The sequence below is a fragment of the Panthera tigris genome, chromosome B1 (assembly GCF_018350195.1).
Source record: "Panthera tigris isolate Pti1 chromosome B1, P.tigris_Pti1_mat1.1, whole genome shotgun sequence".
NCBI lineage: Eukaryota > Metazoa > Chordata > Mammalia > Carnivora > Felidae > Panthera > Panthera tigris.
The window spans coordinates 196,950,905-196,978,562 of NC_056663.1; the positions used below are offsets into that span (position 1 = coordinate 196,950,905).

The 27,658-nt window shown below is 48.0% G+C and overlaps 1 protein-coding gene and 1 long non-coding RNA gene across 5 annotated transcripts; one reads left to right on the forward strand and one right to left on the reverse strand.

Moving 5' to 3' along the window:
* Positions 1-4,749: 4,749 nt before the first annotated feature.
* On the reverse strand, positions 4,750-7,963 carry LOC122238123. The gene is made up of 3 exons (XR_006217088.1): positions 7,888-7,963; positions 7,336-7,633; positions 4,750-5,008 (listed from the first exon to the last, which is right to left on the reverse strand). It is a non-coding gene; the product is annotated as an uncharacterized LOC122238123 (long non-coding RNA).
* A 2,665-nt stretch (positions 7,964-10,628) lies between these two features.
* On the forward strand, positions 10,629-27,398 carry ZNF518B (zinc finger protein 518B). 4 transcript variants are annotated; one of them, XM_042984929.1, is made up of 2 exons: positions 10,629-10,943; positions 20,761-27,398. In XM_042984929.1, exon 2 carries the CDS (start codon positions 20,954-20,956, stop codon positions 24,197-24,199), a length of 3,246 nt encoding a protein of 1,081 aa, XP_042840863.1. In that variant the 5' UTR covers positions 10,629-10,943; positions 20,761-20,953; the 3' UTR covers positions 24,200-27,398. The 4 variants fall into 4 exon arrangements, with proteins under 4 accessions (XP_042840863.1, XP_042840862.1, XP_007075824.1 ...); XM_042984928.1 differs by lacking the exon at positions 10,629-10,943 and adding an exon at positions 11,556-11,631; XM_007075762.3 differs by lacking the exon at positions 10,629-10,943 and adding an exon at positions 12,057-12,176.
* Positions 27,399-27,658: the final 260 nt, after the last annotated feature.

Sequence of the window (27,658 nt, forward strand, 5' to 3'; positions counted from 1 at the left end):
CAGGCAAAACCAGCATTTCCACTTTTTGGATGCCTCCTTGAGAAACTCTTGCACATTTGGGATGAGATGTGCACAAAAAGACCTACACAAAAGACCCTTTAATACTGTCTATATTGGTGAAACGCTAAGTTCCCTTGGCAGAAACCTACATAGCCATTAAGAGGAAAGAACTAGATTATATATTGCAACATAAAAGAGTCTCAAAACCAAATGCCTAATACTATCGCAGTCAATGTTGCGGGGAGTGATGGGGAGGACTTGATCTTATTTATTTTTTATTTAAATCCACGTTAGTTAACATACGGTGAAAGAATGGTTTCAGGAGAATTTCGTGATTCATCACTCACATGTAACACCCGGTGCTCATCCCTACAAGCGCCCTCCTTAATGCCCGTCACCCATCCAGCCCACTCTCCCACCCACCTCCCCTCCAGCAACCCTCAGTTTGTTCTCTGTATTTAAGAGTCTCTTACGGTTTGCCTCCCTCTCTGTTTTTATCTTGTTTTTGCTTCCCTTTCCCTATGTTTCATCTGTTTTGTTTCGTAAAATTCCACCTATATGTGAAATCATAGGATAGTTATCTTTCTCTGACTTATTTCCCTTAGCATAATACATTCTAGTTCCGTCCATGTTGTTGCAAATGGCAAGATTTCATTCTTTTTGATTGCCAAGTAATATTCCATTGTATATACATACCACATCTTCTTTATCCATTTGTCAGTCAATGGACATGGGGGCTCTTTCCATAATTGGCTATTGTTGACAGTGCTGTTGCAGTAAATTTTGAAAGCACATAAAACCATACCATGCAGTGTTCACAGGTACTATAAGAGATAAAAAGTATGAATCCTGAACTGTCTGTGCACACAGTATGTACACGATGTGGATATAAGGGACTGGGAAGCAAAAACAACAGTAATAAACTACATTTCAAGAACTCTAATATGTGCCAAGTACTGTTTTAAGCACTTTTAGATGTACTGGATGTTTTTTTAAAGATTTTATTTTTGGGGCGCCTGGGTGGTGGCTCAGTCGGTTGGGTGTCTGACTTTGGCTCAGGTTATGAGGTCGCGATCTGTGGGTTCAAGCCCCGCATCGGGCTCTGTGCCGGCAGCCTAGAGCCTGGAGCCTGCTTTGGATTCTTTGTCTCCCTCTCTCTCTGACCCTCCCCCACCCATGCTCTGTCTGTCTCTCTCTCTCTCTCTCTCTCAAAAATAAATAAACATTAAAAAAATGTTTTTAAAAAGATTTTATTTTTAAGTAATCTCTACACCCAATGTGGGGCTCAAACTCACAGCCCCAAGATCCAAGAATCGCATGCCCCACCGACTGAGGCAGCCTGGGACCCCTAGAGGTACTGTTTCATTAAACCTTTTTTTTAACTTTTTTTTTAACATTTATTCATTTTTGAGAGTGAGAGAGACAGAGCATGAGTGGGGGAGGCACAGAGAGAGGGAGACACAGAATCCAAAGCAGGCTCCAGGCTCCGAGCTGTCAGCACAGAGCCCGACGCGGGGCTCGAACTCACAGATCACGAGATCATGACGTGAGCTGAAGTCGGACGCTTAACCGACTGAGTCACCCAGACACCCCTCATTAAACCTTTTTAACAAGACTGTCAGTTAGTGACCATTACACTCCTTAATTTTTAGAAAATGGAAAGGAAGCACAAAAAGGTCAATAACCTTCTCAAGGTTCTTCCTTTTCGTGCATCCTTTCCTTTATCCAGAAAATATTTCCAGAGTCCCATTCTGTGCCAGGCAGTGTTCAAGGCACTCGCATGACAGGGAATAAGCCATCCATCTCACCCTATTTGGGTAATGGTGGGGGAAATACAACAGACATAAATTAAATGTCTAGATATTATAAAATATAAAGTCTATTAGAGGAAATTAAGAGTCATGGAGAAGTGAATAGCTGGGGGGAGATATTAAGTGCCGGACAGTTAGAGATTGTAGATAGGACAGTCAGGGAAGGCCTTGCTAGCAGCTGACGTGTGAAGAGAAACATGAAGCAGGTGAAAACATAAGACATGTGGATTTCTGGGCAAGGGCAGTCCAGGCAGAGGAACAGCCCGTGTTCAGGTCTGAGGCCACCACGTGGTAGCAAGTTCATGGCACAGCCAAGAGACTAGTCCTTCCTCTCTCTCACACGCGTGTTTGTCCACTGAAGTGTCCCAAGTGTCTGTAACAGTGCCTGGCACATACAGATATAAGTAGGCACTCGACAGATATTTGATGAATGAATGAACAACTAACTAGTTGAGAGGCAGAGCAAAAGGAGTGAGGTCAGAGAGGTGACAGGAGCTGATCAGAAGGAACCTTGTTGCCCTTGAGGAGATGGACTTTGGCTCTGGATCGGGTGCAAGGGCTCCGGTGAGATTCAGATACAACCCAACGCTTCAGTTTAAAAGGATCGCTCTAGAGGCACCTGGGTGGCTCAGTCAGTTGAGAATTCTACTCTTGATTTTGGCTCAGGTCTTGATCTCGTGGTTCGTGAGATGGAGCCCATGCTCAGCATGGAGCTTGCTTAACATCCTCTCTTGCCCTCCTTCTACTTTTCCCCCACCCCCTCAAAATAAATAAATCAACTTTAAAAAACAGTAAACTTTCAGGGTTTTTCCCAGTTTTCACGGGTGGCAGTTAGTAAATTAGAAAGATGTGTGATTGGGACACCTGGGTGGCTCAGTCAGTTGAGCGTCCGACTCTTGGTTTCGGTTCACGTCATGGTCTTGTGGTTCATGAGATCGAGCCCCAGGTCAGGCTCTGCGCTGAGGCTGCAGCCTGCTTGGGACTCTCTTTGTCTCCCTCCCTCAGGCATGAATGAATGAATGAATGAATGAATGAATGAGTGAATGGCTTGCTCTGGCTGCTGAGCTGAGAACCAACTGCAGACGCGTGAAGGCAGAAGCAAGGAAAGCAGTTAGGAGGCCACCGTAACAACTCAAGCAAGTGACAGTGTGTCCTAGGCTGAGACGCAGCATAGAATGGAGCAGTGGTCACCTACTGTGAAAGTGAGGAGATCCAGTTCACCAGGAGCTCGGAAAGTCGGAGCTGGGATTCAATCCAGGGAGTGAGCCCACAGGCGGCCGGAAGCTGAACCCAAGCCATTCCCTGAGGGCTAAAAGAGCAGCGGGCAGACTCCGGCTGATGCAGCTTCAAGGAGGGTGGACCCACCGTTCTCAGGCAGTTCTGGCCCGGGGCTGCCGCTGCTAAGACGGGGCTTTTGTGTGAATTAGGAGGCACCCTCCAGAGTAAAATGTACCCTTTGACCTCAGCTGCATGGCACCCTGCACCCTCCCCCTGCTCCAGCAGTGCCCTTGGCCTGGAACCCTGCAACAAACACATCCCAACGGTCACTTTCTGGGAGTGCTGGGAAAGGCCAGCCACCATGAACATGCGGGGTTTGATGCTCCCGTCATTGAACAGGATACTTGATCAAATCGGTCCAATTCTGTACCCCTTAGGACCAGCATAAAAGGTACAAAAAAAGAAAACAAAAGACAAAAAAACAGAACAACAACAAACGACAACCATCAAAAATCCCTTGCATTTCATGTAGAGGATAAATGTCAAAAAATACCTAAGAACCCTCTATTGAAAAATAATACCTAATGGGGAAGGGGTGAGGAGGCAATGTTGCCTTGTCAGATTTGGGTTTTTTTTTAACATAAAGCCACTGTAACTGAAACATACTAGAAATTCACAAATAGGAAACTTAAGGTGCGGCAAAGGTGCCATGACAAGTCAGTGGAGAAAGGGAGGTTTATTTAAACACAGATTGTTCCATCCAAAGCTGCCTGTCAAACAGGGAGGAAAAGGTAGCTACATAAAAAATAATACATACGTACATAAAGAAATAATTCCATGAAAATTAAATCTTTAAAAAGCATTGAATAACTACTTAGAAGAAAATCTATGACAATATGTGTATGTTCTTGGCATTTGTGACAGTGGTGTGTGTGTTTGGGGGATGTCTTAAGCAAGCCGGGACAATCAAAAAACAACAACAACAACAACAAAAGGAAATGAAACATTTGACTATGTAAATATTTAAACCATGACAAGAAAAGACAATAAGCAACATCAGAAAGCACAGATTACGAAAAATCTTTGAAGCACATATGTCGGATAAAAGATTCCTAGACATGGTACTTCAATGAACTCCCATAAATTGATAATATAAGAACAAATAGTCCAATTGAAAAATAGTCAAAGAATAAAAATAGCCATTTTATAGAAGGGGAAATCCTGATGTTCATGGACAAATGAAAAAAAAGAGCTCAACTTCACAATTATTAGGGAAGTAGCAATTAAAGTAACAAGGAGTTAACATGTTTTTCACCCAACAGGTGGCAAAAAGTTGAGAAGAATGTTACACTCAGTCCTAGTAGGGGGGCCAGAAGACAGAAAGCCAAGCTGGAGGTCCTATAAATTGTTAATAACAATGGGCACTGGAATTACTTCAGCACTTACGAAATGAACTTGGCAAACTCTGTTAATATATCTTTCTGCTCCGCAATTCTATTTCTAGAATTCCATCCTATAGGAGTTAATATTCAGTATATTCTAAAAACCAGGCATTGTGTTTTGGTTTGAGAATAAAATCTGTTCAAAATAAAGATCACAAAGCAAAGTGCCTTCTGCAGCACCAGCAATAACAGTTTTCATGACTGGCTGTCTATAATTTTCACATTTTTACTTATAAACGATAAAAAAAAAAAGATTTTCTAGACAGGTAATTGCAAGCACTTCCCTGCAAATAACACATTCCCAGTGTACGTCGTCTTTATTTCCAATAAATGTAAAGCCAAATTGGATAATATTATAATATTGGACACAATTTTTCCTTTGTGTCATTTTTAATTACTTGAGGAATCTTGATACTGACCGCCATCCTGCTGGGGAGAAATGTTCAGGGGAGTGAATGACACACCAGCTGAGTACCTGATTCGGAAGGAGTTCCTCTGACCTTCAGGAACCACGATCTGCACGCAGAGCTCTCAAAGCTGTAAAGACAGAAAAGAAGATACATCACCCTTGACCCTGAGATTACAATAAAAATAGTGGAAGCCTCCCACTGATAGTAGGAGACGCACTGGCCTTCACTTCATATCTGAAGATTTTTGAAGCGATTGGGTTGGAAAGAGAAATGTTACTTCTATTTCCTCCGCAGGCTTCTCGCTCGGCGTTGTTGCTTCTGCTGATTTAAACTGGTAGATCAGGGGCGCCTGGGTGGCTCAGTTGGTTGGGCGTCCGACTTCAGTTCAGGTCACAATCTCACAGTCCGTGAATTCGAGCCCCGCATCGGGCTCTGGGCTGATGGCTCAGAGCCTGGAGCCTGCTTCCGATTCTGTGTCTCCCTCTCTCTCTGCCCCTCCCCTGTTCATGCTCTGTCTCTCTCTGTCTCCCTCTGTCTCAAAAATAAATAAACGTTAAAAAAAAAAATAAATAAATAAATAAACTGGTAGATCATCCAACACCTACTGTTCCGTTGCCATGCCATGTTGGCTCCTGCTTGGCCCCTTCCCATCCTTTCCTGTCCCAAACCATGGATTGGTTCACAGAAGCTTTTTCTGTGGCAGTTAATCCAAAATAGCAGTTTACTTCCCTTTTGAAATTCAGCCGGGGGCGAAGCAACAGATGGCAGGTATGGTGGCTCTGTGACAATCGGGGACCCACCTTCATTCTTCTACCTTGTTACTTACTCCTCAGTAAGTGATATTCACTACATGATTCACAGGGGCTGTGCCAGCTCCAGCATTGTTTCTTCATCCTTTTATTCAAACCAGCAGAATGAAGAAGGGACAAAGAATTGCATGCCCTTTCTTTAAGAACCTTTCTGGGGGCGCCTGGGTGGCTCAGTCAGTTAAGCATCCGACTCTTGATTTCGGTTCAGGTCACGATCGCACGGTTTGTGAGTTTGAGCCCCGCATCGGGCTCTGTGCTGGCAGGATGAAGCCTGCTTGGAATTCGCTCTCTCTCTCTCTCTCTCTCTCTCTGCCGCTCCCCTGCTCACACTCTGTCTCGCTCAAAGATAAATAAATATTTAAAAAAAAAAAAAGAACACTTCTGGATGTTACACATATTCTAGCTCTATTTACTTTTCCCATTGACTAGAGCCCAGTGACATGATCACACCTAGCTACAAGCAAGACATGACACTTGAGTCTTTCCTTCTGAGAGCTTCTCGCTGGACATTTAAGAGTACTCTATTAAGCCAAACTCTCCTTTTTGCCTGGGCAATTGGCAAAACATCGGTTGGTGGCTGCTGTGGTCAGCCTGGGCTTCTGAACTAAAGACGTCAAGGAGCCAAGTTCTTGGCAATCCATGGTGGACATAAAGTGTAAAGTGAAAAAATAAACCGATGGCTTTTTAAGCCAACGAGATTTGGGGGTTGTATATTGCTTCGGCGTAACCTAGCCCATCCTGACTGATGCAGTAGCTAAACCACCCAGAGCTCTCCATCTGAGAATCTCCCTGCCTCTTCCACAAAGTCTGTTCATCTCATTTTCAGATACTATTATTATCCTCATCATTTCCCAGATGAGAACATTTAGACATGAAAGCGTACACAAAGAGTTAAGTGCCAATATGCACAGCTGGGGATTCCAAGTCTGCTTTCCTGCTCTGGTGAGTCAAACCAAGATAGAAACTCAACGGGCATGGGTGTCTATTGAGGGCCAGGCCCTCTCCTCCAGCGCTGGGAATATAAATGCGAACAAGACAGCCAATAACTTCTTTTGTCCTGTGGGAGAATGAGAAGACCCAAGTATGATTTCAGTTTGTAACAAAGAACAAAACACAGGAATGCGCTAGAGCAAGGGGAGGTGATGACCATGGGAGATTAAAGGGTTAGAAAGGCCCCTAAGAAGGTGGTTTTTGAATTGAGAGGAGAAAGATGAGCGATGTCCCCGACAGAGGGAACATGTGCAAGGGTCCTGGGACAAGAGAAACCCGGTGCCTCAGCGCTGCAGAGGTCGCCAGTGTGGCAGAACACAGGAGTGAGGATGGGCGAGGAAGAGACGCTGCGGGAGGTCAAGTCAGACAGCACTGGAGAGTCCTGCGAGGACCCTTCTGCTGGGGAGTGGCTCTGTCCCACTTGCTTTGTGGAAGGAGCACTCTGGCTGCCTCAGCCTGGATGAGAGTGCAAGCAGGGAGGTGAGACAGAAGGCTATCCCAACAGCCTAGAACTATCTGCGGTGAAGGACCAGGTCTTCCCCCGCGCCCCGCCCCCATCCTTCCGGAACACCCAGGCGTCCACTGCAAGCGGCCAGAACGCAGCCCGAGCCATGAGCGACTTGAATTAGAATACACCCCACCCACATTCCCCTACCTTGTTCCAAGGATCCCCAGCTGGGATGCCAAAGCTATGTCCAATTGCTATGAACGTTGCTAGCGCTCCTCTCCCTTTTTGTCCTCCCTTTTGTACCTCCCTGGGGAACTTTTTTGGGGACGTGCTGTCCCCATCAGGCTTTGGCTACCCCTGGTCTAGGCAAGGGACGCTGAGCAGTCCTGCAAGCCGGGCCTGTCCCAGACTGGTGCGTCAGTGATGAACAAAAGAGCCATGTCACGAACACATGCCCTGGTGGGACTCACAGCCCAGAGGCGGCGGCTCCCATTTACTTCCAAGTCTAAGAAAATGCGAAGAGTGGGAGGCTGTCAATCATCAGGGACTCCTTTGGCCCCACCCTCGGGATCCCCAGGCAGGCATCTGGCCTTTGGGTAAATGGCAACTTTGCAAACGCCGGTCGCGAGAGCGCACGCGACTAGGCTCGGAGTCCCCCGTTATCTCGCCAGCTGGGCGAGTCCAGGCCCCGCCCCTCCCCCAAAGGAGCGGGATCGCCCCCCCCCCACCCCCACCCCCGGGCTGGGACGCCCAGGTTACCAGGCCAACCGCCGGGTGAGCACAGAGCCGCCTGCGCCGGGTAGAGTTCTACAGGCGCCGGACCCCCAGGGCCGGCCGCGCAGCGACGCCACCGGCCCCCGGCGGTACTACAGCTCCGGCCCTCGCTGGCGGGGCCGGGGCGGCGTCGAGGCTGCCTCGAGGGGCTCTACCGGCCGCGCATGCCCGGTGCGCGGCTCGCGGCTCCCGGCTCCCCGACCGCGCGCTCCTGCGGGGGGGGGGGGGGGGGGGGGGGGGGGGCTCCCGTGGCGGGAGAGTGCGGCCCGTGGCGCCTGGAAAGCACGCAGCGCCGCCAGGGGGCACTAGGTGGCTGGAACCTGAGCCTGGCGTCGGGTGCTCCCCCGCCCCCTTTTGAGTTGATACAACGCGTCTCAGAGACGCTAGTAACTTGCCCAAGGTCACACAGCCCTTGCAGAAAAATAATGAGACTGGGATTCGGACTCTGCAGTCTCCACTCCCTGTGCCCCAGGTATGGGAGGAGCACCGAATTTGAGTATCTTAGCAGTCCTGTAAGACCTTGGCGACTCTGAGCAGAGGTCTTTCTCCCGCTTTCACAAGAGAGCATACAAAGGATCAAAGAAGTCACTAGATCTCTCTGAAATATGTTAAACAACAGAAAAGCCACTTCCTTGGGGCTCCTGTTTATGCAGAGTCATGAAATGCCTGAGAGATTTTCATGTCTTTGCCTGCCGCCCCCTCTCCCCCCCCCCCCCCCCCAACTAGACCGGAGTTCCAAAATTGGTTGTTAGAGACCTGGCCTTTTTCTGAGGCACACAGGTCAAGTACCTTCCTCTGAGCCACAGGGTCCTCAATGGCAGAATCCTGGTAAATGACTTCCTAAGATCACAGTTTGTAAGTGCCCAGGACGATCTAGATCGGCACTGTTCTTCCTTCTCTCCTTCAAACATGCACAACTCTGCCCCTCGCAGGGTCTACCACCACCCCCCACCCCGACAAAACGAATGCTCCCCGAAGGAGCCTGATCTAAGTAAATGTTGGTTGAATGGTAAGTAAATGAATGAGCATCCGTCCCCAACCCTTACACTCAATGATTGGTTTTGTTTACCTGTCTTGCCTCCTCCTGTATGTTAGGTAATCATATCTGGGAGCTTGAATTCATTTCTTAGGGCTGCTGTAACCAACAGAAATTCATTGTCTCACAGTTCTGGGAGCTAGAAGTGTAAAATCAAGGTGTCCTCGGGGCCCTATTCCCTCGGAATGCTATAGGGAAAGCTCCTTGCGTTTTCTGGTTTCTGACAGGTCCAGGTGTTCCTTGCCTTGTGGGAACAGAACTCCCATGTGGCTTTGTCTTCACATGGCCCTTTCTCCCTGTGCTTCTCCATGTCTCCACAGGGCATTCGCCTCTCTGAATTTCTTCTTGTTTAAGGACACCAATCATATTAGATAAGGGCCCACCTAATGACTTCATTGTAACTATGTCTGCAAAGACCCTGTTTCCAAATAAGGTCACATCCACTGGGGTGAACTTGCATTTCCATTCACGGGGGATTAGGGCTTTAACAACTCTTTTTGCAGAGACGTGATTCAGCCTATAACAGAGGTGATCTATGGAACACTGAAAAAGGACTAGGCAAACTAAACAGGATGGGGAAGAACGTCCCTGGTTGAACGGCCAGAAGTAACATTTCCAGATGAAGTCTCCCTGCTTTAAAGAGGGGGCAATATGTCAACTTTAAGGGGGTCTATGGGAGTGGTCTCTATTCCAGCTGGGCCCTTTTCCAGGCTGTAAATACCATTTCCAGACCGTCCACAAAGCATTTTATGTGACTGAATGTGGGCTTCTGAGAAATGTAAATCTGTCAGGGACTATGCTAAGCCTCGACCTGCTTTCTCTTGTTTAATGTTGACAACTGCCCTGTGAGCTAGGTCCTATTGTTCCCTGAATTTTACATGAGAAGCTGAGTTTCAGACAGGTTAGGGAGCAGACTCACAGCTGCTTCTTGCCTGAGCTGGGATTTATAACCAGCTCTAACTCCAGAAACCTTTCCGGGAAAGCCAGTGGGACTGTCCATCGACTCCGTGTGACTCCAGAGGCTAGAACAGCAATGCAGGAGTGGAAGTTAAAAGGGGAGGCGACAATTCCGCTACATTTTAGGGAAAATCCTCTAATGCCTAGCCTTCTGTTTCTCCAACACCTAGAATTAACGGTTTTTTCCTGCATTTAGCGCCTTTTGCCACCAGTGATGTCTAGGCAGTGGCCAAGCTAGATTTTCGGTGCCCTTCCCAAGCCCATCCCACTCTGGAGGGAGCTGGAACTCTCTGCCCTATGGATATGAACTCTTTGTACATAAATGTGTTTTTGTGAGGAAAGGCCCGCTAGCTTTTCTGAGCCACAGAAGATAGAGAACCAGGAAGCTCCCTTATCAGGAACGAAGGTCCGGCATTGCAGCAAAGAGCAGCGGGGCAAGAATCTGCCGTCGGTGATCCCTCTCTGGGTCGGCATGCTCTCTGCTCAGTTCTTGTTATTTCAGTTGAGGGGGGGGTGGCATTTTTGCCTAGCTGCGGGTCCTGTGGCTGACACGGGTCTTCCCGAACTCCACTTCGTGTGGAAGAATCGCCCCGGCCCTGCATCTTCGCCCTGCTTCTGGCCAACGTCCACGCACCCTGACCTCTGGCCTCCAACAGGAAGATGTTGGAATCCCGCCTTGCTCCTTCCGGAGCTTTGAAATAAACTGTTGACGGTTATTCCTGGAGAAATTGCTGCTCCCTGCCACAGTCTGCCCTTCCTAGGAAGCACTTTTATTTTGTAGGAAGCAACGTCTGAGTCACTTTTTATTGGGACTGGCCCCCTTCTTTCCTCAGAGACGGATCTATTTTAGGCACACTTTCTTTCCGAAAGGTCAAAAGTGCGCGCGTGTCGGGGGTGGAAGGAGGTTCCCAGCAAATGGTATCGGAGTCCAAGCAGCAGGACAAAACACGCATTAAATGAGCTCACACCGTCTCCAGACTCTCCCGCAATCGTTGCCTCGTCTGGCCCCGACAGCCATGTACGTGATAGAGGAGACTCTGGGCTTCAGGTATGACCTCTTCCACCTTTAGTAATGGAAACTGCGAGCCTCAGAGAGGTCAGGGGATCTCTTCGCCCAAGGTCCCGAAGGCAGGATGGAAAGGAGTCGGGATTCGAACCCAACTCAAGGCCAGGTCATTCACGGCTGCTTTTTCACAAGAGGAGGAATTTGGAGGCTGAAGAGCTGGGCTCCTTGTCTCTCTCGCCTTCACTCGCTCGCTGCTGGACTTCAAGCTCCACGAGGGCGGGGAGCTACCGTGCCCTGGGCTTGGACCCAGCGCCGGCACCCAGCGGGCGCTCACGAACGGTCCGCCGGGCCGCTGATGGAAGTAGATCGGTTCTCCTTCTGCAGTGAGGCTCCTGAGCCTGCGGGCACTGCATGCAGGCTGAGCACGACCGCTGCATGCAGTGGGTGTGGACGCGCTGGGTCGAGCCCCGAGCCCAACACCCGGGCACGGCTCCGTCTCGGGCGCCCCGCGGCACGGAGACCCGGCGCGGACCGGCGCAGCCTTAGGGACCTCGGACACCAGCCGCGCCGCAGCCGAGCCTCCGCGCCGCACTGCGCACGCGCGGCGCCGGCCCGGCTCCGCCCCCCCCTCCCGAGTAGGGACCTACAGCGGGCGCGGCGGCGGCGGCGGCGGCGGCCTGCGGCCGGCGGTGCAGACACCCCTTCCCGGGAGCCGGGACCCGCCGGCCGGGTGAGTGACCGAGCCGGAGGGCGAGGGCCCCGGGTTCGCGCGCGGGGCAGGCGGGCCGGGGCGCGGAGAGGGCCGCGGGCGCTGCGCGGGGCGGGGGCCTGACGAGGCCGCGCCGGGGCGGGACGGGGCGGGCAGCCGGGGCCGGGTCGTGCGGGCCGCAGCCCCGCGTGCCGAGCGGCCGGCCGGCGGCGCGGCGCGGAGTCCCCCGGGCGGGACGGGGGCGGGACGGAAAGGGGGGGGCGGCGGCTCGGGGGCCCGGGGCCGCCCAGACCCCGGGGCCGGGGCGGCGGCGGGGTGCGGGCCCTTTGTGCCGCCGCGACCCCGCAGGCTCGCCTCCCACCCCCCCCCCTCCCCGCGCGCCGGTCGCGATCCGCGGCGGCGGCGTGCGGGCTGCGGTGCCGCGGGTGTGGAGTCGCCGCGCCGGCCTCCTCCGCCCGCCCCCAGCGTTTTAAATGATGCATCGCCTGCGAGGATTTCTACCGGTCGGCTCGGAGCAGGAAGTGTCGTCAGGAGGCCATTTTTAAAGCCTCCTGCGGGCCTCGGAGGTAAGCGTTGACGTGGTGTGACTCCCGGTGGTTAGCGGAGACCCCGCGGCCCCGCCACGGGCCGGCCCCGGGAGACCACGCCGTAAGCCGCTGCTCCCGCGCCCTCTCCCCTCCCCCTTCCTAGCACCACGCTGTTAGACGTGGACTCGCCTCGGATAACGTGTACCATCGGTGTGAGTGTGCCAACAATAAACTTGAAAACCGGACTGGCATTGTCTTTCCTTGGGAGTTTCGCGGCGTGTGTCCAGGGACGGACTTGTCCGTGGAGGACCTTTGCATCGTTTGCCGGAGTAGGGGGCTGGGGGGGCTCGGGGGAGGGGAGATGGTGAAGGTTTGACTCGTTCAGATGCTGATGGGAGCCTTTGTGGGACCTCCCCAGCGCAGCTGCCCTTTTTCTCTTGTTGCCTTGGGCTTGTTGGGCAGTTTCAGGCCGGTTGCAAAAGAATGAATATTTCTTCCCCGGAAAGGGAAAGCCAAAGGAGACAATGAAGGCGAACACTTCAGTCCCTCTATGTAAACGTACCCCGTTAGGACAACCCCGACTTTTAAAAGTGCGATGACGAACAATACATCAGCCTAACATTCATGAAAAAGTGAAATAGCACTTTGTCCTGTTTCAGAAAGCCTACCCGGCTAACCTGTAATGTTGTGTTAGAACCTTTAAAGATTCTCTCTCTCAAGTTTAGATTGGAAGTCACCAAGATTAAGTAAGACCAGACACGGGTCCCCAGAAGCTTTGCGGCACTTTCCTAGAGGAAGGGAGAGAGAATAGGAATGTGGCTCTTGAGCTTTCTCCGAGTCACATAGACGAAGTTCAGCCCAGCCTGTGTGATGTGTGTATACAACAGGAGATTCTCGCCAAGGGTTCTAGAAGCCCAGCAAATGGAGGCTAGAAACCAATACCGTATAGTCTCTTCAGAAGGCGAGTAGAACATTTGGCTGTTTTAATTGTCTGATCTCCATGTTCCTTTCACCTGGGATGAATTTTTTTTAATGATTTTTTTTTATCCAGGATGTATTATAGCCTTGAAAAAGAACACTTTTGTGTGTGCCCAGTTTTGTTCTGCTGATAACGTTCATTACAAATGCATTTTGAAAACAGCACACAAAGGAGGGCAGTATTTTATTGAGCTTCCCCCTTGATGTTTATGTCAAACTAGTGTGGACTATTAAAAATTCATTAATACCAATTTTAAAAAACACCTCCATCTCCCATAGTGTATTTGCTTTCAGTAAGAGGATCTGGGCCAGTTTTCAGGCAGGAGGAAGAACAGAGAACATTTTTATGATCGTTGCCATGAAGGCTGACCTTTCATTCATTCCCTCGTTTATTCGTTCTTTCCTTCAATATGTATGGCATGTCTCCTTTGCCAAGCCCTCTGCTGTTGGCTGTGACAAACAAGGTCCTCGCAGTGCGGCTTCCCAGTCTCGGTTGTTCTCAAGCGGCCTGGGGTAGACTTCATTTTCTTTGTTCACATATGCAGCCCAGCCAATTGCAGTTTCCAGATTCCATCCTGGGACTGAAGGGACCCAGACTCTAATCAGATGTTCTCATCATGGAGTGGGGTGGTGAGGCAGCAGAATCACTTGGCAAGAATTGTAAAGTGCCTGCCTCAGATCATCTCAGGGAAAAGGCCATCTGATTCATTTGGTCACCTCAGTCCTAGGAAACCTTTTTTTTCTTTTTTTTCCTTTTTATTTTAAGCTCCTGTATTACTTTGCCACACATCCCTGCTTGAGAAGCATTTTCGGGGTTCCTTCTTATTTTCTAGGAGAAAATTCTCAGAGAAACCAAGGCTGCACAAGACCCAGGACTTCCATCCAAGTGCCTGGCTTCCGCAGGGCATTTTGTGCAGTGTCTTGGAGCCTCAGGGGGTTCTGAGTGCGGAAGCCTGTGCCAAGGCCCGAAGTGAGGCCGGATGGGGCCGGGGCGCCGGAGAAGACAAGGCCCGAAAGAAGGAAGAGCCCTGGAACTTGCCATGCTTTTGACTCCTCTGCAGCTCAGCGGCCCCAGGCAGGAAGTAAGAACACTACCCAAGTGGCAGCAGCTGCTGTCTGTGAGTTCAGTTCCCAGCCCCACAGAGCCCGCTAGCAGAAAAGCAAAGAATTTAGATTAGATACCGGCTGACCAACTCCGCGACCTTGGAAAAGACACACGGCTTCTCCAGATCTGTTATCTTAGAAGAAGCAAATGATGGAAGGCGTACTTTGAGGAATGTGAGGTGACATATGCGTGTGCCTCTGCAGGCACCCAGCACCCCTTCCACCTGACGTGGGTCAAGATGCACCAGGATCGCCAAACACAGCCAGCCGCTGACAGATCCGCATTTACCACTTCGCTGAGGCCACCCATTTAACGACTGCTCTGCAGCTCCCCTGACACCCCTTCAGGACCTCAGCCTGTGTCAGGTGTGGGGGTGAAACAGTCCTGATTTATGTTCTTTGTGCCCGCATCCTGCCAGGAACGTTGACGTGTAAGAACCTGTAAAGCGGTTATTGTCGTTACACGCTTAACAGCGAGTATCAGCGATGACATTTCCAAGGTCACATGGCTCAGCAAGGGTTGCACCCAGTCTGCTTGGCCCAGCCACCCACTCCCGTCCAAGGCAGTGTCCTTGCCCCGTCTCCGGCACCCTTGGCTGAGACGGGTGTATAAAAGATCGCACGAGGACGGTCAGAAGATTCTTGCCGTTCCCACACACTCTTCTGCGCCTGTAATGGCAGGTGGTGGTTCTTAACCTTGGCTGTACATTTGATTCACGGGGGAAGCTTTTAAAACTCTCAGAGCCTCCCACACTCACAATGGGGCCCAGGCATTATTTTTTTAAAGCTCTCCAAGTGATCCTGGTGTGCAGTAGAGTGACCATCCCAGGGACTGCCTTCAAAAATAAGTTTAACATCCCGGGCATATGATGACAAATTCGTCACCCTAATGCAGCCAAGGTTGATGATCACTGGTGTAGTGATAGGTCTGTGTTTGATTATACTTTTTATTAAACCCTGAATCCATTTCATCCACAAAATTCGGTTGTTAAGGCAAAAAAAGGGGAGGAGGGGCTCAAAAATATATGTGTCCTTCATTTTATCACCTTTAGAGACCTCGAGTCCCTAGGTGTGTTTAGTCCCACACAGTTGTGTAATGTTGCTTGTAATACTACTTTGTTTTTCCCTTGTATTTTTTTAATGCTAACAAGAGCATAATTTCCCCTTAACATTCTTCTTTCCACATAGAGAGCTATAAGTTTTATACTTCAAAACCTCTCTCACTGGTCATATATATACATATATACGTGTGTATACACACGTGTATACACATACGTGTATATGTGTATGTGTATATACACATACATATATATGTGTGTATATATATATACGTATATATATATATATATTTTCTTAAAGGTCTTCTCTTAAACTGTTAAGGAAAACCTCTATCGTAACTTTGTTTTCTGATGTAGTTAGTCTCAGTTGAAGAGTTCAATCCCCAAATAACTCCTTTGTAAATGGGGTTGGGGAGAAGATCCTGGCATCCAGCCCCCTGGGAACCTCCTGCTGCCAGAGACCTTTATCTCATCAGGCTGATTTGTTAAACTAAGACTTGCTGCTTCTCAGGAGTTTACAGACTCTTCTATTTTCAAAAGAATCTTACAAAAAAGTATGTTGACTTGTTTCTTAACAGTACATGTACTCTTTGCCTAGCATAAAATTACCTGCTGTCTGCATATACCTCTTCCCCACATCAGCATGTACACGAGGCATTATTATTCCCACTTTCCAAGTGAAAAAACACTCAGGCTCCGGAGGGGTTAACAAATCCAGAATCACCCAGCTGTTAAAGTCAAAAACCTAGGTTTTGAACCTTGTTCTTGATATCACAAGGCCATTGTCCTTTCTACTGTATTATACTTTTCACCTGGAAAGCAGAGGGGTCAGAACAGGGGCTTCCTTGTCCAACCTTCTTGCCCCATTCTGCCACCCAGGGGAAATCCAGAATCCCAAAGGTTGTATTTTTGCCAGCAACATTTGGAAGTTTTTTGTTTTGTTTTGTTTTGTTGTCATTCAGGGGCCATCAGTTTGCAGTTCAGTCATTTTGAAGTGCCAAGTAGTGTGGCAAAAAGAAAATAATACTTGGTTGGTGTTTTTCCTTCTTTAGAACTATTTACCCATTCAGTTCTGATTCTTTGTCACGGTCTGAAGAAGTACTTGCTGAGTGAGGTCGCAGTTTCTTCCTAAACCCTGTTTTACCTGGGCAGTATTAGCTGTTTACATGCCTAATGTTGCTTTTTTTTTTTCCTTTCTTTCTGATCAGGTGTTACTTGTCTACATGCTCCTGGGCCCTTTGAGGTAGAATGCTTTAAAATTTTGCTTGCTGGGAAACAAAATTTGTTAGACCGGTCTTTGTTATGACTAAATAAAGTAGGCAAGAGGGACAAGAAATTTTTGAGCACATGTGCTACGGGCAAGTGCTTTGCGTACGTTAATCGTGTTGCCCTCTCCTGATCACCCTTTAAGTCCGAAGATAGTAAAACCTGTTTTCTTGCCTGACCGTGAACAGAGAGCAATCACTTGCCTCAGGGCCCAGCCAAGAGGGACAGAACCAGAGTCTGAACTGCAGACTGTCCATCTCCATTCCCGTTGATCTTGGCGGGTACAGCAGCCGCATGCCTGCCCTTGCAATGGACGTGGCAGAAGCCTCAGTGGGAAGATTTCTGGAGAGAGCTCCGTAAATCTGCCTCTCCGTCCAAACATGAGGCAGGCAGGCAGCTAATCCTGAGTTTGGCGGGCACCTCTCACGAGCAGAAGCGTCCGTGATGACCCGTGTCACACGCACGTGATGTGAGTGGGTAGCCTGTCTTCACGTGAACATCTGGCCTGTAAACGTGCATTCGCTCCAGGGCTGTTTCGGGAGTTAACTGGGCTCAGAGAGGAACAAAAACGGGTAGTCCGGTAAGTAGCTTATACGTACACCTGAGCTGTAGTGAGGACTCTGTGTATGGTTCAAGCATCCTCTCGTGCCAGCCACTTTGCCACTAAGGCTGGGTGATGGTCTTGCCCCAGAGGTGAATTGTGTTTTCAGCTATACAACCCAGTAACTGTAATTAAAGTCATGCAATGAGATTCAGCGGATATTCTGGAAACAGCAGTCGTAAGGCAGTGAAGAAAGAGGGAGATATATATTAGCCCCTTTGACTGAGATTGGCATGGTTTCTTCTATTTTCCTCATTTTAAAAGGGAGAAATCAGCAGTACGATGTGTGATGACTTAACCTCAGCACCGTATGTCATATTATTTCGTGTAATCCTTGTGACCAGCAGTGAAATAGGTACTGTTTACTGTGTAACAGAGGATTCAGATTACCCCAGGTCACACACCTACAAAGGGACGGCACTGGGATTTAAGTCCCTGTACGGTGATTCCAGAATCTGTAGCTTTAAGTAGCGTTACTATTTCTTTCTCTTCTAATTCTGTTGAGCGTTTGGTGTTTCTAGTATTTGGAAGTCAGATGCTTCCATTTTAAGGAGAACTCAGACAACCTTTATGGGTTTTATAGGCCTCCGCGTCACTGAGCTGGTGTCTTGACAAACTCAGTCTTTGTGTCTGTGTGTCCCCGTGATAAATCTGTAAGAAACCAGGACAAGTGAGCTCGAAGTCAGAAGGGAAGGCCACCAGCAGCGAATGCCGCCCTGAGGCCTTTCTGCAGGAAGAGGCAAGACTGAGTCTCGAGGAAACACGTTTGTGACACACTGTGCCTCTTCTCTATGCTGTGCGCCCATCGCCTTTGGCTGATGCTGCAGATAATTATGCATTAAAAAGCTCACTTAATGCCGTTAAAAAAGTTTTTGAGAACCCTCCTAAGTTATTAAAAAGAAAAATAAGTATGTTTCTTGTCCTAGGAGGTCAAATGCAGAGGTTTTATAATCAAGGCATTATGAGTGTGAAAGGGAGGTCAACACCAAAGCTGATGCTGACTGTTCACCCAGTGTCCTCTCAGGGTCGGGTGCACGCATGGCGTTTTGTCACTCCACGTAAGTCTTGGTCATCAGCCCCTGGGGCAGTGATTTGCTAAGAGGACCCAGCTTCCCAGGTGCTTGTGCCTTGTGTGAACCAGACAGACCGAGCTGCGCAAGAGGGAGTGAGCGTGGGAACCTGTCACTCGGGTGTGCCCACGTGCGGTGCCAGCAGCAAAGCCATCTTACTTCTCGGCCTGCCACTCCGTCCATTCACCTCTGTCTCGGGGCGCACGGACATCTTTTACCCCTGTGATTAGCCACACGAGTGTCAAAGGCCAAAGAGATTGTACTTGTTTGGAAGAAGCCTGGCATCACCCGGACGGAGGGAATTGCCAGTGTAGAAACATCACGTAATTTTGAGAAAGGTTTAGAGGCCTGGAAGATCCTTGCAGCCGGGACAGGCCTAGACGTTGCACCTCCCGTTAAACCGTATTTGCTAAGCACAGCCTCGCGCTTCCTGTTGGCACTTGCTCCTGCGGATTCTCAACGCCGAATAACTGCCGAGATGGTTTTGTGGAAACACCTCCAAGAGGCCTGCGCTCCGTAGCCACTGCGGCTGGCTTGGTTAATTCCCAGGGACTTTCCTCCATCAGGATGTTCTCTGCTTCTTGCTAAGCATGTGATCCTACGGTCCGGTCTGAGATTTCAAGTCTTCAGTGTCAGGAGGAACGACATGTCTGAGTTTTCAGAGGACTTGGAAAGAAAATGACAAAACTGTACTCCTGTAGATGAACGCACGTGAATAAGCTGATGCAAATGGGTGGCTCACCTGAGGTCATTTGAGTAGTGGCAAATAGCAGTGTCACTGGGGTCTCTCTTCACCAAAGCCAGTTTACATCGTTATCAGGCAGCCCTGGGGGAGAAGTAGGATAAGTGTCCTTCATTCTAGTTGCCCGATGACAAGACAGGCTCGGAAGGCTGAACTGGTGTCTATAAGGTCATAAAAGAAAGGCTATTAGCTGATCCCCAGCCAGAGTGTTTTTTTATTTGGCTCCTAGTTCTGTATATTCTGAAGAAAGAACGTGCACTTAAAGGTGATTAAGTGTTTTTATATAATAACGCGTCATGTCACGCAGATCGTGGTACTCGCTGTAGGGACATTTGCGCGTCTGCCTCCACAGCCCAGGCTGCCACCGCCTCTCACCTCAGTCCCCTGCTGCTGTCATTCCACCTTCGCGGACGCTGGCCCGTACAGCCGCTAGGGGCTCTGTTGGGATATAAATCAGATTGGGCCACGTCACTGCTCCAGTCTCCCCCGCTGATTTGGTTCATGTAGAGGAAGAGCCACATCCTTAGGGTACCGCGTGCTAGATCTTTCTTTGACCAGTGCCCACCCCCCCGCCTCTGACCATATTGACCGTTCTGTCCTCTTCCTCCCCTCCTGCTCATTACGTTCCATCCTCAGCCTCCTCGCCATTCCTCTGGTGCTCCAGGCCCTCATCCCACAACACTTGGCTTCCTCTCTGCCTGAAACTCCCTTCTCCCAGACAGCCACAGTGCTCGCTCCCTCGCTGCCCCGAGGTCGGTGCTCACATGTCAGCTTAACGGGACGCTTTCCTGACTGCCCACCCCTCCACATGCTAGCCCTCAACTTCATCACATACTTAGTCCCTCTGGCCTTCGTTTATGGTATATTTTTCTCAATTACTTACCACCACTTAAGAAATAAATGTATCTCCTGTTTCCCCTCTTCTACCCTCATGATACTTGGTTTTGCTGACTGCCCTACAGCACTTAGAACAGTGCCTGGCACCTGACAGATGCTCAGTGAGATGTTGAAGGACTCAGTTTGTGTACACCTGATATTGCCAGTGTATTACTGACTTCTTACCATTTGTGAACACAAATGGAGCATGTGAAAGAGAGCTGAGAATCCAAGCTGACGATTAGCTGTCGTGTAGAAACAAACGGACACCTGAGCCGAAGCCCTGGCTCTCTCCACCACTTGATAACCTGTGTGTTTAAAAACTGAAATTGGGGCGCCTGGGTGGCTCAGTTGGTTAAGCGTCCAACTCTTGGTTTCATCTCAGGTCGTGATCCCACCGTCTGTGGGTCCCAGCCCTGTGTCGGGCTCTGCGCTGACAGTGCAGAGCCTGCTTGGGATTCTCTCTCCCTCTCTCCCTGTCTGCCCCTTCTCTACTCTCTCTCTCAAAATAAACATACTTAAAAAAAAAACTTTTTTCAAAACTGAAATAGCATCCTCCTATACAAGGTTTTATTTAGGCAAATATGAAATTATGCCTGTGAAATTGCTGGGATGCTCTCCATGATACCTAAAAATAATATGTCCACATATCAAGGGCTGTTCTGAATGACAACTGTGATTTCCTTGCTCCTGGCCTGTTTATGGTTGGTTTAAAGTGATGAGTTTCAGGGGGGCTGAATTTAAAAATGTTTCCAGTTTAGGCTTGTGATTTGCCAGTTCTGTTGGATGACGTTTTACTGTCAACGTGTGTGTAAGAAAGAACGTCAAGATTTAACATAAAATTGCCAAGAATAAGTGTGAAAGAGCTTAACTAAGCCTTAAGTTCATGTATTAATCATGCTTTGTGATTTCCTTTTTTTCCCTTTAGTGTTGCCCAGAATATCAGAGCCTTGGAAGCAACCATTTTTTGGGATCCTACACCTACTGTGGTGGTGGATTAAAAAGGAGGACGCAGTATGCGCCCAAGAAGTAACTGTTTCTCTGCCGATCACAAAGTGAAATGAAGGATGGCCCCTAAGGATTTTATCATGTGAAGCCTCTCTGGATTTCTCTTTTCAGAAATGCAGATAAAGAAGATGAAGGATATCGGACAGCAGTTATATACCACACAAGTGAACGACGCACAGAATTCCTTGACCATGTCACCCAAACAGCCTAATGCTAATAGAGCGACTCGACCAGACAGACAAGAAGCGCAGGCCCTGTTATGTCAAGGCTCAGAGGCGGAGGCTGCCGTGATGACGGTTGCTACGTGTGTAAAGTGCAAAAGTGTCCACAGAATCCCGCTTCGAGATCCCAAGAAGGGTACTGGGCAAAGCCAAAAGGACGACAAGTATGTTTGCTTCACATGCAACCTTGGCATGGCTTCTTCCCATTTTCATTTTGTGAACAGTAATCCCAGTGCAGCTCACGTAGGAAATAAAGCTGAGACCATCTCAGGTTCCGTCAGTAACAAATTTAAGGTAAGGAACTTTAAGCCCGGCAAATACTATTGTGATAAATGTCGATTTTCCACAAAGGACCCTCTGCAGTACAAAAAGCACACGCTTCAACATGAAGAGATTAAATTCATCTGTTCTCACTGCAGCTACATTTCCTACACAAAAGGGGAGTTTCAGAGGCACTTGGTGAAACACACGGGCATATTCCCTTACCAGTGTGAGTACTGCGACTATGGCGCTATCAGAAACGACTACATCGTCAAACACAGGAGGAGAGTGCACGAGAGGGCCGGTGGAAAGCGGCCGCCCAAAACCGTGGCCAAGCTGGAGCCGAAAAGAGCCGGCGCATCCAAACAAAACGCAGAGCTTTTAAAAGCTCCCAGTCCGAGGACTGCGTTTCAAAATCGGTTGTCGGATCAACTCTCAAGGTTCTCCCTCCATACAAATAAGGACAAAATGCACAATATCATGTTGCTGCCTGAATCCAAGGAACACCAGAAAGATGTAGTGTGTGTTCCGAATAAAGTGACCTTGTCGGAGCCAAACGAGGTCAGTCTGTTTGAGAACAAAAGCGTGGAGGTGGAAGTGCTGTCCCCTGCAAAAGAGCCCGTGCAGCCGGGAATGCCCTTGACAGTCGTGGCACCGGCGGAATTAGTTGTCCCTGCAAACTGTCTAGCCCAGTTGATGGATGTGAAGGTTGTCAATGGAACCCAGCAGCTCGTCCTGAAACTGTTTCCTCTGGAAGAAGGTAACCGCCCTGAAGCCAGCGGGGCTGAGGGAGGGAGTTCTGAGCGTATGACTAACGAAAAGGGTTCAACCGAACGGGAAAAAATGGCTTCTGCAGGACATACAAAGCCACCGCCGATTGAAGGGAATGTCGGAAAACTCGCAGGCTTTGATAATCTCCATTCTGCGGTTCAGAAACAACTTAAAAATGTGAAGTGGGTGAGGTCTTACGACTTTTTCCTGTCAGATTCTCGTGTGCACAACCGTGGGGAATCCCTCCTCAACCCAGATACAGTGGAGGATTTCCAGAAAAAAAGTAGCACGTATCCACATAGACCGGCCCTTCCGTCTCTCTCCTTCAAAGGTCATTCTCCATCAGCTATAGTAAAACACAGTGTTTTACATGGTCTCAGAACCGCATCAAGCCCGTTTCCACATAAAGCTGCTGTTTCTTTTACTGAGGATAGAAGACATTTACACAGCGACTCACACTCGTTCTTCCCTCTTGCTGCACCACCTGCAGCTGTGCCCTCCGGAGACCAGGGCTTGTTGCCTGTGAGCACAAATCACTTGGAATCTAGAAATGAGATCAGTGTTCCTGCAAAAATGGCTCCCTCCCACAGGAAGCTGAAGGACAAGCAGACAGAGGAACACAAGGCAGGTTCAAATACAGGCCAGATTGCCTCTCAACGCAAAAGGGAGTATTTACACCTAAGTATACCTGGAGAAGATAGCATCGGGGCTCTGCCGCCTGGGGAGGAACCCCTGGAACTAAAGAATCCAGAGAGGACTAAAGACTCTTTCGATGGCCCGGTCATCTCGTCAGTATTTTCTCTGAGCTCTGGGTCCGAAAATGTCCCTGAGGGTGTTAAATGGAATAGTTCCACGTCCAAAATAAAGTCAATTGAACTCTTGCGCAGAAAGATAGCTCAGTTAATTGAATCCTGTGGCAAGCCTTCATCTTTGTCTGCAAATAATGCACATCGCCGTTCTGTAGGGCAGGCCTCGAAGGGAACCTCGAAAGCTGCTCCTGAAGGTATTCACGAAATTAACGTGTCATTTACTGGCACCGGCTATTCCACAGGCACGCTCCCCAAACCTCAGGATGACGGCGCTGTTAATGGACAGCTTACTCATCAGCAAATGTATCCACAGTTTATGGAAGACAGCAATGGGAAAACTGAAAGCAGAGTGACCAGGAAGGCCCATGTTGCTACTCCAGTATTGATCCCCAAAGGGGCTGTGTTGAGGGTTCTTAATTCTTCTGAGGATGCCCACATTATAGAGGCTACGTGTGAAGCACCCGTCAGTATACCTTGCAGTGAGACACAGTTAATAAAACCCATCCCGCTCTGCCCAGTGAGACAGACAGACTCAGACTTGCAGTCTTTGACAAGTAAAAGTGGGCCAGTAGATGTGTCCCAAAATCTTGATATACCTCTTCGGCCAAAACCAAGGAAAGAGAGTGCTACTTGTAGCACCATGCCTAAAAAAACTGGCCCCCTACACAGTCACCAAGGAAGCAGTGAACCAAGTAAGCAAGGGAAACTGCTCCCCAGAAGTCTTCCTATAAGTAAAAATAAAACCAAACAAGTGAACTCATCCAAGAAGAAAACCAAAATCCAGGCTGACCCCAGCCGCTATCTCAAGGATCCTTCAATTTTTCAGGTCACAAGACAACTTCGACTGATAGCAGCTAAACCAGACCAGTTGATTAAATGCCCCCGTCGGAATCAGCCTGTCATTGTGTTAAACCATCCTGACGTTGACTCACCAGAAGTGACCAATGTGATGAAGGTAATAAACAAGTACAAAGGCAACGTCCTCAAAGTCGTCTTATCAGAGAGGACTAGGTGTCAGCTAGGCATCAGACGGCATCACGTCCGTCTGACCTACCAGAATGTGGAGGAAGCCAATCAAATAAAAAGGCAAATGATGTTGAAAATGAAACTTAAAAAAGTTCATAAAAACAACTACCAGGTGGTGGATTCCTTGCCTGATGACTCATCCCAGTGTATATTTAAGTGCTGGTTTTGTGGGCGGCTGTATGAAGACCAGGAAGAGTGGATGAGTCATGGCCAACGGCATTTGATAGAAGCTACTAGAGATTGGGATGTTCTTTCCTCCAAAGGCAAATAAGTAAAAAGTGGTCTTTGAAGCAAATTGTTTTTCTTACTTTTAGTTTATTCTAGTTTGCTTTTGTTTTTTTTTTCTCCTCCCTGACTCAGTAGGATAAATAGAGATTGTAGGGATGAGAGAGTCATCAATTCTTCAGAACTCTTGTAGGAATGTTGAGAGCCAGGAGTCTTAACCCGAGATAAGTGACTGGAACTTGGAATGTGTTTGAGGCCCCTGAAATTACGCACAAATCCACGTACAGGTGTTTTCCTGGAGAGAAGTGAAACTTGCAGATTTCCACTGGGATCTGAGACTGCTTTGTGTAGCACCCCTTTTACTGAGTAGATACAAATTTGTTGTAATCTATTCAAAAGGGTGAGTTCAGAGTGTTTTACACATGCTACTGAGGGATTAAGCCCAGATGGTGGTGTGCACAGCCATCCCGTCATTAAGTCATGTGCTATTTGGTGCATAAAGTTTAATGGCAATTAAACTTTCTACTTTGTTACCTTAAATTCGGTTATAGAAAAATGGCTATTCTTTTAAATTCCTCACCCCCTCTGTAGTACTTGTGTCGTTTACAGCACAGAGCACTGTGCTGCTGTTGGCCATTTTAAAGGATGATTCCAAGGTTTGCTTGAATCTACTATAGTAGACGTTAGGGGAGGAAGGAAACATTTCCAAACCTTTGCTTTCTTTTTTAAACATCCTGGTTTGGGACAGTTGAGGAGGGAATGTGCCTTTAAAAAAAAAAAAAAAAAAAAAAAAAAGGTCACAGAAAAGATCTAGAACTAAGGCTGCTGTTTGCCCTTAGCCACCCTCACAAACATAAGCCAATTTAAAATGTGAACGAACAGGCGTCTTATGACATAGGTGACACTGGGGAAGACCATGCAAGGTAGGGTGGTGCAGGTAGTTATGACTTTAACGTGACTACCAGTTTTCATCTGAGAACTCACGGGCGAAACCACGGGCGAAGCCTGCACACACTTCCCCCACAGACACTGCCCCCCTCCCCAGCTCATATCCTGCTCTCCCTTTGCCAACTTCCTGAACAGACCCTCCTACGGAGTAGGATGCTTCCCTGCTCACCTCCTGTCCCCTTCCTTTTGTGCCTTTGAGGCCCCTTAAGGCTTTCCCTCGTGAAAATACTAAAAACAAGCAAGAATCAGCAAAAGGGAAGCATCTCACCATCTTTGTTGAGGTTATAGGAAAAGTATGCCTGGTTTTCAACGGTCATGGCAACGTTGTCCCTCTCACCCACCTTTCCGAGGTAGTAATTCTCAAGAACATCTACCGCTGTCTCCACCGACAAAGGCCAGGACCACGGCTGGTCCACAGAGCACCTCCATGTGCGTTAGGAAGAGTTCCTCCCAGATAGATGGCCTGGCAGATGGAGCTCGGACTGGATTTATTCCTCACTTGCCCGCTCAGGCACCAACCATCACACAGAACCCTAAAGGGACGACCACAAGGCAGCCCCACCTCCGTGTTTTTCTTCCTTTTAAGCCTTCTCTTTCCTTAGGGAATTGGTTAGTGCAGTAAATGAAATGGGGGGCCGTTTTGTCTGCAAAAGACTTGAGTGAGATTTCCATTGCGTTGGTTAGTCGGAACTTTACGATTTTTTTTTTTTTTACATGTGTGAAAGATTATCTTCTGATAGATGTGGGATGGTAATTCTTTGTAGTTCTCAAGTGAAATGTAGATCAACATTTCTTATGTATAATTGAATACATAATCATTAAGTTGACTAATTGGTTAATTTTTATTGAAATTTAAAACTTGGGTTTTTTTTATATGTGTATATATGTTTGTGTGTACACATATAAATATTTTTTACCATATAAAAACTGCAGTAGCTGATTTTCGGTTTTCCTATTTTATAACAAAATTATGTGGGCTGGAGAAATAGAAGACGTTTTATATTCTAGAAATTATTTTGGAAGCACATTTTTATAATGGTGTGGTCTCATTTTTAGCAAATGAAAGCACAAGTGATGAGTCTGATTTATATGAACAGATAGGAGTAGAAACCGCTGAGGATCATTTCATGACAGTATTTCCTCCCCCGTGCATTTCCAGTTGGTGCTTTCTGGGAAATGGACCCTGTGTACCGCTCACTTTTCCACCCAGAGGAGAGGATTCGGCAGTGTCAGCCATGTGTAGATGTGTACCCTGCCAGGAGCTAGAAGGCTCCTAAGATGTTGAGAGAAGAAAAGGCTGTGATTTTTTTTTTTCCTCCTTCTATACCTCACTGCTTAGTAGCATCTTTCTTGAGAGGCTAGACCGTGACCTTTCAGGAAAGATGACCATGAATCAGGTCAGAGTGTTAAGTGTCAACATGAAATATTTATACTTTGCAGCACCAACTGTTTTTCAAGTATTACCTAAAACTCAGCTTATGTACTTGTATGGAGCTAAATTTTATCAGTAGACTGTGTAGCTAAGCTTTGGGGGGGATTTCCAGAACTACAGTACTTTTTAAGGAATTGAGAGGGCTCCTGAAAGTCATAAAAAATGAGAAAGCAAAACATGTCTGTCCTCCCGCTATAAAGAACTTTATTTAGCAGATAGCTTGTTAACATGTAGGTAAATGTCATGAAATAAATACTTCTAACAAAATTGGACAAGGTAGGGGTAGAACTGTGCTGAGTATTTATGGACTCCTACCTTGATTTTGAAGGACCTGTACTCATGAAATTTTGTTGATAGTGTTTACCAATAAAATCATTTTAAACACTTCTTAAGGTAGAGTTTCTTAACTTTTGGGGGTCAGAAATGAGATGATCTTATTATAGTTATGATATGACAAAGTGAAAATTTCTCAAAAATGACCTCACAGTCTCGTAGATCATATTTTACCCCAATTTTTATCCCCAGCCCCAAACATTTTGTGACCCTACTATGGGCCAAGTGCTATTTGTTAAACTAAGCTGAACACAGTATATTAACCCTAAAAAGCTCCATCCCGTTCCTTCACGACCTACTAAATAAACCATCCCAGAAAATGAGGATGTGATGTGGCTCGGCCTTTGGAATCGTTTTTGAATGTGTAAATGTCAGTATGAGCAGAAAACAAAATATTGCATAACACGTTTTAAGCATTATTGTAAGTCCCGCGTTAACAGTTCTGTGTCTGCTGCTCTAGTTTCGAAACACATTTGTATATAGATAGAGACGTTGGCGTCACTTTTGTTAAATAAAACAACTGTAAAACGTTCTCTGCCCTTTCATTTCACTGTTCGGGGTGGGGGGGGGGCGGGGAGGGCCGTGTATTACATCACCTCGTGTGATCTGTTTCTGAAACATGGAAAGGCATCATCCTATACAGCTCAGGTGCCTTGAGTCCCACCGGGGTGTGTTCCGAATTAGATAACACCACTGGTTCACCCGGCACACCCTGAGATGAACACCCCAGGCTGCTTTTTTGGTTTGCGCTGCCCTAAATTCATGCTGCTTTGGGCAGCAGTAACAGTTTTC

What these genes read in the sequence shown, in the direction of transcription:
- ZNF518B (XM_042984929.1), top strand. Translation starts at nt 20,954, where the DNA reads ATGCAGATAAAGAAGATGAAGGATATCGGACAGCAGTTATATACCACA.